This window comes from Theobroma umbraticum, unplaced genomic scaffold, assembly GCF_002168275.2.
Source record: "Theobroma umbraticum cultivar Fairchild unplaced genomic scaffold, ASM216827v3 scaffold_204.0, whole genome shotgun sequence".
Lineage (NCBI taxonomy): Eukaryota > Viridiplantae > Streptophyta > Magnoliopsida > Malvales > Malvaceae > Theobroma > Theobroma umbraticum.
In genome coordinates this window covers 6,058,737-6,071,325 of record NW_018397267.1, presented here as the reverse complement: position 1 = coordinate 6,071,325, position 12,589 = coordinate 6,058,737, and the positions used below count along the sequence as shown (strand labels likewise).

The 12,589-nt window shown below is 34.8% G+C and overlaps 1 protein-coding gene and 1 pseudogene across 1 annotated transcript; both read left to right on the top strand.

Moving 5' to 3' along the window:
* Positions 1 to 3,185: 3,185 nt before the first annotated feature.
* Positions 3,186 to 9,776, top strand: ABCC8 (multidrug resistance-associated protein 6). The gene is made up of 12 exons (XM_021438385.2): positions 3,186 to 3,459; positions 3,994 to 5,942; positions 6,034 to 6,354; positions 6,464 to 6,550; positions 6,642 to 7,262; positions 7,369 to 7,533; positions 7,607 to 7,901; positions 7,987 to 8,201; positions 8,369 to 8,674; positions 8,754 to 8,817; positions 9,020 to 9,259; positions 9,408 to 9,776. Exons 1-12 carry the CDS (start codon positions 3,435 to 3,437, stop codon positions 9,533 to 9,535), a joined length of 4,416 nt encoding a protein of 1,471 aa, XP_021294060.1. The 5' UTR covers positions 3,186 to 3,434; the 3' UTR covers positions 9,536 to 9,776.
* Positions 9,777 to 10,701: 925 nt separating this feature from the next.
* The window catches only part of LOC110424406 (ABC transporter C family member 8-like), a 7,231-nt pseudogene continuing 5,343 nt past the window's right edge, over positions 10,702 to 12,589 (top strand).

Here is a 12,589-nt window from a genome sequence, read left to right as displayed (position 1 = left end):
CTACTGTTCTTAATTTTTTTATACATGAATTTTTTTGTTTTTTAAGTTGATATGGTTTTAGGATTAATTTCTTGGAATGCAATTGATTAGTGTTGTTTTATTTTGTTGTTTAATCTTGGTTTTTACAGGTTTAAGATAACTTTCAATTGCAATTGTTTCAAAGGTATTTTATATATTATTCTTATTTTATTTCTTAATTTTATAATTTTTTATTTATTCAAGCTTTTATTATATGGGTTTTTTTTATTATTTTTATTCTTATAATGTTCGTGCTTTTATACAGAAACTAGAAAATTTTCGTCTAAGTTTTTAAATTCTTTTTTTTTGTTTTTATCTTATATGATTAGGTGCATATATAATTATACTTTTCTATCGTAGACAATAATCTACTTGTACTTTTACTCAAGTTGTATTAATTATAGACTTCTTTTACCTATTACTAATCTTATCTCATATACATTATATAAGCTTATTTTTAATTATCTTTTAAGTAAAAATATATCCTTTACTGGAAATATAATCCTTAATTTACATATTTGTCATTATTATTTTGCTATATGTTTACCTTTCAACTCATTTGATCCTTTTTTTGTAATTACTTTCTGAATATTCAAAAAAATCATAGATAAGTGTATTTTTACAAAGTATAATATTAGTCCACCATTCACTTTATAATTGTATATTATTGAAACCATATTCTTTTTATTCTTTTTAATGTTTAATTTCTTTACTGATTACATTTACAATTTTAACTTTTTTTTAAAAAAAATTCTCATATAAGTAAATATGAACTACCCATGGTTTTTTTAAGCATGAATTTTTATATTTTAGAAATTGATGTGGTTTTTGGATTAATTTTCAAGAATGCAATTTATTAGTATTATCTTAATTTTACAAGATTTTTTTTGAGTTTCTCTTTCTAACATTATTTGTCCCTTTCTTCTCTAATTTTTCAGCTTTAGTTTTTCTCTTCATCCATTTCTTCCTCATTTTCTTCGTTTTTTATATTTTCTCAATTTATTTATCATTTGAACTAAATCTCTAATTTTTTTACTATATTTGTTATTTTTATTTTCACTTTAAACTTTCACATATAACTAATTTATATATATATATATAATTTTTCAATTTATTTCGATTTTAATGAGAGAAATAACACTACTTATGAATTTTGATTTATGTTTTCAGTATAATAGTAGTTTTTAAGTTAACTCAATAAATAGTCATCAAAATATCTATTGATTTTTAAACATTTATCTTTACAAATTACAAATATAATTTCATGTTTGTAAATGACACATTATTTTATTATTTATTTTTAAATAATTATTTTTATTATTAATATAAATTAATTTAATATTTTATTCATCGATGATTATATCATGAACGCATAATTACACTCTAGTATTAGACAAATGCTGTTAAAAATCTAACCACATATTCTTCAGAAATCATAATTTTGTTGCTTGAACCAAGGTCCGTCGCATTTGACAGATAAAGACTTAATACATATCTTTGTACCTTCACAATGTGGTTGTGGAAAAGAAAAAATGTGCAGATGTGAGGTCATAGCGCACGATATTTATCATTTCTGTCACTGTAATTCGGCGTAATGATTGTTGACAATAATTTTCAAACCACAAAAAACCACTCCAAATTTCATAAATAAAAAGCAAGTGGGAAATGATTATTCATTGAGCTGTAATGGTTTGTTATGATACGACTCCTCAAGCCTCCGAGATAGGTTTAATATTATATTGGGTTTGTAGTTAAATATAAACGTAGTAGGAAGATATGTACTTAAACCTATGATAATTACTTTTTAAGAGTCTAATCACTTTGTCCTAGATGATATAAATTAAAAGGAATATGTTCAATAACGACATTGAAGGTAAACATATACTGCATTATAGGTGCTTTTTCTTTTTTTTTTGACTTTTAGTGGTAATTAGAGCTGTTGATTCAAGGTAACTTTCTGGTAAATTAAATTTAACAGTATCAAGTACCATATTGATTCCATAATGTAGTTCGTATCTTTGATGCAGAGATCATGTCCTCAGACTTTCATTTTAATTTACATATGAGAATTTCTCTGTTGGTACGTATTTTACCTGATCCTGATAGAGAAACAATATTCAAGTTTAATTGGAAATACGTGTTTGATATGAGCTTGAATTGGCAGTGAACATGACAGGGATAAGATCCCACTCTTTTTCCATTAACAAATTTCCTTTCTTTAATGACCATGGAAAGAATAAGCCATGTTCCACCTTACCGTCTGTGCTTGCAAAGAAGTTGATGTACACATAATCAATTGTTTAATAGTTCCTCTGGCATCTATACAAGTATTGTAATAGATTCCTCTGGTTTAAAATCATGGCAATGTTTGGACTCAAATTGATTTCAAAGAAGAGCTCAACTTTTTCTGTTTGTCTACGTAGCATTTTTTCAGGCTTTATGCCCTATGACCTATCCTGTGAAGCTGTTGTAACAATTATTGTTATTATTTGTTTTTGTTTCTACTGCAAATGAGAAAAATAACAAAAGGGTAGTCATGAATTCAATGATCTTTTCCCATTGAAAAGATGATAAAATATGGAAACCTAAGGATGTGGAAACATAAGGAAGAGGAGATTGATGCCCTGATATAATCCTTTATGCTGAAAGATTGTGACCATGACAGCAAAATCGCACACAAATGTTACTTTACTGGTCCTGTCTCTCGTTTTTTTTTTTTTCTCTTCATGAATGGTTATTTCATGTACTAAGGTGGTCCGATTTGCTAGACAAGGAAATTGAAAATGAGCCTTATGTGACATTGGTGCAAAAGAATTTGTGATTAGGAACCAAATGTTTGTCAGTTACAGGAAGGATTACTCATCGAGAATAACAACTTTGACACGTAAAGAGATGCTAGAAAATTTCCTACTTGTTTATTTCTCAGCTTGTGCATTCTATATAAAATTGGCTGTTGATTGAGGTGAATTGCAGCCCAGTAGGAAATTTTGAGCAAACAAATTTTTCTAGTATTTGTCACCGACTAAGAAAGATGGCTCTCTAGTTGTCTCTAGTCAATGTTTTGACAAGTGCTGTAGGGTCAAGGACTGATGAAGACACTGAATTTATGAATATATGAACAAGAAGAGGAAAGTTTGTGAACGAGCATCTGACATTGAGACAAACAATAGCCCACACCTTTTCCCACTTCTTGGCCGCCTACTAAGCGGAAGCAGACAAAAAACCAATCAAACAAATGCCAAAATAAAATGTTATGAATCTGTAGAGGCTGAGGTGGTTCTTTGATGGCATCTTCTAAGTATCAGCTGAAGTGAATGACATCAGGGTTGATGAAGTCCTTTTTCCAAAGCTTAGAGTCTGAACTCTGGTGTCATTAAAAGGCAAACAACAGCTTGGAAGAAAATAATCTCCTGACCATGGCTTCCTTGACGACCTTAATTGGTACACGCCATTTGCTCATTTCCGAATATCTTTTCAATTAATTATTTGACCTTAAAACTGCATGTGTGTGTCTGTTACAAGATGCATATTGGATTTTGAGCATTCTGCTTCTTCTTGATCTTACATGAACATGTATTGGCTTTTTACACGATCTTGATTACTATTTCCTTACACTCTTTAGTTTGATGTGCAATTGACAAAGAAAGAATCCATCACTGGATATTGTTCTTGTTCTTTACGTCTCTATGTATACATTTATCTACACTTTCTTGTAGTTGAAGACAGGGTTTTAGACTTTTAAGTCTCTATGTATACATTTATCTGTGTTGCGTCTTTATAACAGTTCATGGACCATTCTTTTCTGTTGTAATGGAGACAATATATAAATCACCAATATCAAGTCTTCCTGTTGCAAGTTCTCTTCCTATTGTTTATGTCCAGAGCCTTTTAAATTTCTTCCTGCTACTTTCGTCTCATTTCTTTGTTCCTACAAAAATTTGCTAAGTAATTCTGCATCTTTTGATGGATATGCAGGGGGATTCGCTTTTGTTTGTGAAGGAAAACTTGATTTTGGTTCTTTTTGCTTTCAAAGAACCATCATAGATGTCATAAATCTGCTATTCCTCTTTGTTTTCTATCTACTTTTGCTTGGAGGTTCTGTCAAAAAACATCAAAGCAGTGTAGTTAACATAAGGGACTGGATCTCCCTTGTTGTTTCTATCTGTTGTGCTCTTGCTAGCATTCTGTATCTTGGTGTTGGTTTGTGGAATCTAATAGCAAAAAATGATGGATTTAATAACTTGAGCTGGTTGGTTGAGCTTGTTAGAGGATTAATTTGGATTTCTTTGGCGGTTTCCTTGCTTGTTCAAAAATCACAATGGATGAGATTTCTCATCAACGCTTGGTGGGTGTCATTCTCTTTACTGGTTTCCGCTCTACATATTGAGGTTCTGTTTGGACCACACAGCATTGAAATTGTTGACATCTTTCCATGGCTTGTGAACATCTTGCTGCTATTTTGTGCTGTTAGAAACGTCATACAATTGATTAGGAAACGTGATGAAGATGAGAGTTTATCAGAATCTCTATTAGAGGAAAAGGAAGAAAAAAACCAAACAGAACTTTGTCAGGCCAGTTTTCTTAGCAAATTGGCATTTTCTTGGATTAATCCCCTGCTTTCTTTGGGTTATGTGAGACCATTAGCTCTTGAAGACATCCCTTCAATTCCTACAGAAGATGAATCCAATTTGGCCTACCAAAAGTTTGCTAATGCATGGGAATCCCTTGTGAGAGAGACGAGCTCAAGTGATAGGAGAAACTTGGTTCTTAGGGCCATAACAAAAGTCTACTTCAAGGAAAATATAATAATAGTAGTTTGTGCATTGCTTAGGACTATTTCTGTAGTAGCTCTTCCTTTATTGCTCTATGCTTTTGTGAATTATTCAAACCAGGATGAGGAAAATCTACAAGAAGGTCTTGTGTTATTAGGATACCTCATTCTTTCCAAGGTTGTTGAGTCATTGTCGCAGAGGCATTGGTATTTTGATTCAAGGAGGTCAGGAATGAGGATGAGATCAGCATTAATGGTGGCAGTCTATCAGAAGCAACTGAAGCTTTCAAGTTTGGGAAGGAGAAGACATTCAGCTGGGGAGATTGTGAATTACATAGCAGTAGATGCCTATAGAATGGGAGAATGTCTATGGTGGTTTCATTCAACTTGGAGTCTTGTATTGCAGCTTTTCATGTCTATTGGAGTACTTTTCTCAGTTGTTGGTCTCGGTGCTATACCTGGTTTAGTCCCTCTCCTCACATGTGGATTCCTTAATATGCCATTTGCAAAGTTACTGCAAAAATGTCAATCTGAATTTATGGTAGCCCAAGATGAGAGACTAAGAACAACTTCTGAGATCTTAAATAGCATGAAGATCATCAAGTTGCAATCATGGGAGGAGAAATTTAAGAGCTTGATTGAATCCCAACGTGGTAATGAGTTCAAATGGCTTGCTAAACAGCAATTGTTCAGGCCTTACGGCACTGTCTTGTATTGGGTGTCTCCAACCATTGTTTCTTCAGTTGTCTTCTTGGGATGTGTTCTATTTGGGAGCGCCCCATTGAATGCTGGAACAATCTTTACAGTTCTTGCAACACTAAGAAGCATGGCAGAGCCTGTTAGGATGCTACCTGAGGCACTTTCAATTCTTATACAAGTCAAAGTTTCTTTTGATAGAATTAATACCTTTCTGCTTGACGATGAGCTTAACAATGACGAAGTAAGGAAAATTCCCCTGCAGAATTCTGATAGAAGTGTGAAAATACAAGCAGGAAATTTCAGTTGGGATCCAGAAATAACAAGTCCAACCCTTAGAAGTGTGGACTTGGAAATAAAAAGGGGGCAGAAAATAGCTGTTTGTGGACCAGTTGGTGCTGGAAAATCCTCACTCTTGTATGCAGTGCTAGGAGAAATACCAAAACTTTCAGGATCTGTGAGTTACAAAACAAATATTCTAGTACATTAGTAAGCATTATTTTTGGTTGTCACTAATATCAGTTCTTTTTTTTTTTGCTTGCAATTAGGTCCACGTGTTTGAATCCATTGCCTATGTTTCTCAAACTTCTTGGATCCAGAGTGGGACAATTCGTGACAACATACTCTACGGAAAGCCAATGGATGCAGACAAATATGAGAAGGCCATTAAAGCTTGTGCTTTGGATAAAGATATCAATAGTTTCGACCACGGTGATCTTACGGAAATAGGTCAGAGGGGGATTAACATGAGTGGAGGGCAGAAGCAGAGGATTCAGCTTGCTAGAGCTGTCTATAATGATGCTGATATCTATCTTCTTGATGACCCTTTCAGTGCTGTAGATGCACATACAGCTGCTGTTTTGTTCAATGTGAGAAGCAACTTCAAGCTTCTTACTTCATTAGTATGAAACTCTGGTGTATAATACAATAATCTATTTCTTTTTTGTAGCATAATCAAGTTAACTGTTATGATTACAGGACTGTGTAATGACTGCTCTAGAGAAGAAAACTGTCATCCTAGTGACTCATCAAGTGGAGTTTCTCCCAGAAGTTGATAGAATTCTGGTAACCGCTAGTTTGAACTTATGTTTATATATTCTTCGTCCATCTACATGTTTTTCTAGTTTGTGAAAAGAATGATCTGATTTTTTCTTAGGTTATGGAGGGTGGAAAAATTACTCAATCAGGAACCTATGAAGAGCTATTAAAGGCTGGGACATCATTTCAACGACTTGTGAATGCTCATAGAGATGCCATAACAGTATTGGGTTCGTTGAACAGTGAAGGTCAAGGAGAATCTCAAGGGCTTACTGTAGTTCGACCTGAGATGTTTAATGGATCTTATCCAAGTAAACAGAACAGTGAGGGGGAGATCTCGGTGAAGGGTCCGCCTGGAGTACAATTAACACAAGATGAAGAAAAGGAGATTGGTGATGTTGGATGGAAGCCATTCCTGGATTATGTTTCTGTCTCAAAAGGATCTCTTCATCTATCTTTAAGTATATTGACTCAGTCTACCTTTGTCATTCTTCAGGCTGCTTCGACCTATTGGTTGGCATTTGCCATTCAAATTCCTAATATGAGTAGCAGCATGTTGATAGGAGTTTACACTGGGATTGCAACACTTAGTGCTGTTTTTGTATATTTTAGATCATATTATGCTGCTCATCTAGGATTAAAAGCTTCTAAAGCCTTCTTCTCTGGTCTCACCAATGCCATTTTCAAAGCTCCAATGCTTTTCTTTGATTCTACTCCTGTTGGGAGGATTCTAACCCGAGTAAGATTACACTTTTTCGATGACTGAACGGAATCGCATTATTTTTGCTGTATCCTCTGAGTCTTTTTCCTAGATACTGACACTCGTTTTATCAAAACTCTTGCAGGCTTCATCAGATATGAGTATTCTCGATTTTGACATACCATTTGCCATTATCTTCATGGCAGCTGGTGCTACTGAAGTCATAGCAACAATTGGAATCATGGCCTTTATTACATGGCAAGTTCTCATTGTCGCCATTCTTGCTATGGTAGCAGTAAACTACATTCAGGTGGATCCATTTTTTGTTTGATTTGCTCAATCTCTTTTGCTGATGAGCTAATATCTTTCTTCATCAACTGCAGGGGTATTATATGTCCTCTGCAAGGGAACTAATAAGAGTTAATGGAACAACAAAAGCTCCTGTTATGAATTATGCAGCTGAGACATCACTTGGAGTGGTTACTATAAGAGCTTTTAACATGGTGGATAGGTTCTTTAAAAATTACCTAAAGCTTGTTGACACAGATGCCACTCTTTTCTTTCTTTCTAATGCAGCCATGGAATGGCTAGTTCTCAGGATTGAGACACTTCAAAACCTGACTCTATTCACTGCTGCATTTTTCCTTCTTCTGCTTCCTAAAAGCCAAGTTACTCCAGGTAATATCAGTTCTATAGAACAATCTTAATTATAAGTACAAATTGTTAAAAGGCATTAATCTGTCACTATAATTTTGATCTGCAGGGCTTGTGGGACTCTCTCTTTCTTACGCTTTATCTCTAACAGGAACACAAATTTTTGCATCTCGATGGTATTGCAACTTATCAAATTACATAATTTCAGTTGAACGGATAAAACAGTTCATGCACTTACCTGCAGAACCTCCAGCAATTATAGAAGACAACAGGCCACCATCTTCTTGGCCCCCTAAGGGTAGGATAGAATTGCAAGAGCTGAAGGTAAGGAACCTAAACTGGAAAATGGCTTAACTGCAGCTGAAAGTCTATGATGAATTTATTTTCTTTGAATCAATCAATTATCAAGCCATCTCTAAACCTATGTCTTGTACGGTTTCACACTTAACTAATTATGTTTAGCTATTATTTATTTTGATGCATTATTTTAGATAAGATATCGTCCGAATGCTCCATTAGTCCTCAAAGGAATCTCTTGCACTTTCCGAGAAGGGACCAGAGTAGGAGTCGTTGGACGAACTGGAAGTGGCAAAACTACACTTATAAGTGCCTTGTTTCGCCTCGTAGAGCCTGCAAGTGGGAAAATTCTTATAGATGGACTTGATATATGCTCTATGGGCCTGAAAGATCTGAGAATGAAGCTTAGCATAATTCCTCAGGAGCCAACTCTATTTAGGGGCAGCATTCGAACAAACTTAGACCCCTTAGGCCTCTACTCAGATGATGAAATATGGAAGGTGAGCCAACTGATGACAGTGACATCAAAAGGTTTTAACAAATGAGCTTTTTGACTATTTATTGTCTGTTCTTGTGCAGGCTTTGGAGAAGTGTCAACTGAAGACAACAATCAATGCCCTGCCAAACAAGTTAGATTCATCTGGCAAGTTGAAATTTAGTGACTATCAAACACGTAGAGTTATTATTGATAAATGCCTTCTGCTAATCTACATATGATGTCTACCATGAGTAAAATAAAAAGAAATATAGTTCCATATGCATGTTGGATAGATTGCTTTTTCAGTTAACTCCAACGAGAATTTGTAGCAGATGTATATGTTATCTTATTGTTGTTGGATTGACAGTGAGTGATGAAGGTGAGAATTGGAGTGTGGGGCAACGACAACTCTTTTGCCTCGGAAGAGTTCTTCTAAAGAGAAATAGAATTCTGGTCCTTGATGAAGCTACTGCTTCAATAGACTCTGCAACTGATGCCATTTTACAAAGAATTATCAGACAAGAGTTCTCAAATTGCACAGTGATAACTGTAGCTCATAGAGTTCCAACTGTTATAGATAGTGACATGGTCATGGTCCTCTCCTATGGTAAGCTCTTGGATTCTACTTCTAATGTCCATCAATGGCCTCCCAGTTATATCACATTACTGCAACATATTATTTTTTTCAACTTATTGCGGTGCTTCTGATAATATAGCTACTTAAGCAAATTAAATTTGATTGATTTTTCCTACAGGTAAATTGCTGGAGTATGATGAGCCCTCAAACCTTATGGAGATAAACTCTTCCTTTTCCAAGCTAGTAGCTGAATATTGGTCAAGTTGCAGGAGGAATTCCTATCAAAATTTTAGCAGTTATCAATGAACTGAACAAATATTGGCATGACAATAAGAGGAAGCATGTGTGTGCAACAGCACTAAGGCACTGATATAATCTTGAATAGAAAATTTCTAAATCTTCCATGAGCTGTTATCATTAGGCTATGGAAAGATAGTGAAACCATTAATGATAATTTGTAGAAACCCATGCTCTTTATACCAATTATTTCAATATGTATAAAGGAAGGCTATATTATACATATTTCTGATGCCTGCTGTTTCTTTTATTCTTCTTTAATTGGCCCTGGTGAATACCACTAGCTCCAGTTTCAAACATTCATTATAATGAAAACATTGTTCCCCAACTCATTGATTTTAGTTACAATGACTAACTCATTTTGTCAAGGAGTCTCGTGAGAAATTTCCTGAAGAAAATGCAAAATGTCCTGATAGGGATTATTCAAGGATTGCCACTAAACATCTTTTTCAGTAAGTGTGAGTTCTCTGTATCAAGGAATAGCTTTCACTAACAAAATAAGCTATCATGAGACAAAAGAATAAGCTAACACCACAGTAATAGCATTAAATTATGGCAAGAAACTATTTGCAGCCATAAATTACAAGGAGACAGACAAACAAATGACAAAAGGCCTTTCAAACAAAGAGATCTATATACTCACAACTGATATAATAAGCAGCCAAGACAACAGAAAACAATAAATATAAAAACAATTCCTTATAAATAAGCAAGCTCTGAGGAATCTTTTATGGCTGAGTTAAAGTTATACTTAAAAAATAAATGAATTTTATACCAAATCTTTTTTATGAAATTAGTAGCTCATATACTGTTTTAATGTCATCACATGACAAAGGACTACATTGCCTACATTAACAGTAATATTGATACTCTACTACTATTTGCAAGAAAGCAAATTGTGTCATGGCTAATGCATGCAGAGAGAAAGGACAAACAAACAAACGGCTGGCTACCTTTATAAACTTGGAGATCTAATAAGTACGGTAAGCAGCCAAGAAACTAAATGACTAAGCACGAAAAATATATAGTGATATAAATAGGTGGGCTCTCCTAAGGTTTCCACAAGCAACTTGGATTTCACTTCATTCAATGAAGTGCTATTGAGCTCCTATATAGACTGGGGTGGCCTGCTGCAAGAAAGAATCAAAAGCAGAATGATCAAAGAAATCTTTTCAATGGTGACCTTGGGCAGCTCAGTTGGTATGTCTCATTTCTTCATATTTGCCCATTATTTCTTTCCAAGGGCATGCGTGCTAGTAAGTTGCGTTTGTAAGTCTTTATGACTTTTGCAGCTCATTAACCAGATGTTTTGCTGCAATATGAACTTTAACAAGAATGGTGAGAAAACTACGGGTGCATATAGTTGTTTTTTACACATACATGTCTTGGTGGGAACATTAATTTTCTCTTCTCGATGTTCTTGAATCTTTTACCTTTACAAAGAAAAGAATTAAGAGCTTAAAGAAATGTTGATTCAGCAATGGAAAAGGCGTGAAACACCTATAATTACGCCTATGCATACTTCTTTTTGCTTCTTTGTTCACTCCTCTTACCAACTGATATTGTAGATGGTTCTTATTCTAAACCTTAATGTTTCATGATTTCGCAACTTCTCCTTGTTATTTCACTTTCATTTTGTATCTTTGTTATCTTTCCTGTTGGATTTCTTGTTGCTTCTAATGTTCTTCATTTGATGTATATGCAGGGAAATTCTCTTGGATTTGTGGGGGAGACCTTGTTCTTGGTTCTTCCTGCATTCAAAGAACCATCTTAGATGTCACAAATATGTTATTTCTTTGTCTTTTCTACCTTCTTTTGCCTTTAGTTTCAGTTAAAAAATGTCAAATGGGTGACAGCAATAGAAAGGACTTGATCTCTATGATCGTTTCAGTCTGTTCTGGTTTTTTTAGCATAGCCTATCTTGCCAATGCTCTGTGGTATATTATAGCCAAAGATAATAGATTTAATAGTTTGGGGTGGTTGGTTTACCTTGTTAGAGGAGTGATTTGGATATCAGTGGCAAGTCTCCTTGCTTGTTCGAACATCCAAATGGATCAAAATTCTCATCTCTGTCTGGTGGATGCCTTTCTCTTCATTGGTTACTGCCCTTAAGATTAAACTTCTATTACAAACACATAACATTCCAATTTTTGACGTAATGCCATGGCCAATAAACATCTTGCTTCTCTTCTGTGCATTTAGAAACAAACTTAGTTCTGCTACTCAACGTAATGAAGACCAGAGTCTATCTGAACCTCTATTAGTCTCAAAGGCAGACAAAACTCAGGTTGGAATAGGGCTGGCTAGCTTTTCAGCAAATTAACTTTTTCTTGGATTAATCCCCTGTTTTCTTTGGGCTACTCCAAACTATTAACTCTTGAAATATCCTTTCTTTAGTTGATGAAGATGAAGCTAGCTTCGCCTACGAAAAAGTTTCTCATGCGTGGGAATTCCTTGTGAGAGAAAAGAGTTTGAGCAACTCAACAAACCTAGTTCTTAGGGCCTTAGCTAAGGAGTATTTCAAAGAGAACATATTGATAGCTATCTGTGCTTTCCTGACGATAGTTTCTGTAGTATCTCTCCCTCTTTTACTCTATGCTTTTGTAAATTATTCAAATCATAGTGAGGACAAGAAGTATGAAGGTCTATTTACATTGGGATGTCTAGTTATTTGCAAAGTAGTTGAATCATTGTCGCAGAGGCATTGGTTCTTTAGTTCGAGGAGGTTAGGAATGAGGATGAGATCAGCTCTAATGGTAGCTGTTTATCAAAAGCCGCTGAAGCTTTCTTGTGTGGGAAGGAGAAGGCATTCAAATGGAGAGGTTGTGAATTATATTGCAGTAGATGCCTACCGACTGGGGGAGTTTCTGTGGTGGCTTCATGCAGCATGGAGTCTTGTATTGCAGCATTTTATGTCCATTGGAGTACTTTTCTATGTTGTTGGTCTTGGTGCTCTTCCTGGTTTAGTCCCTCCGCTCATCTGTGGACTCCTTAATGTGCCATTTGCAAATGTACTACAAAAGTGTCAATCTGAATTTATGGTTGCTCAAGATGAGCGACTAA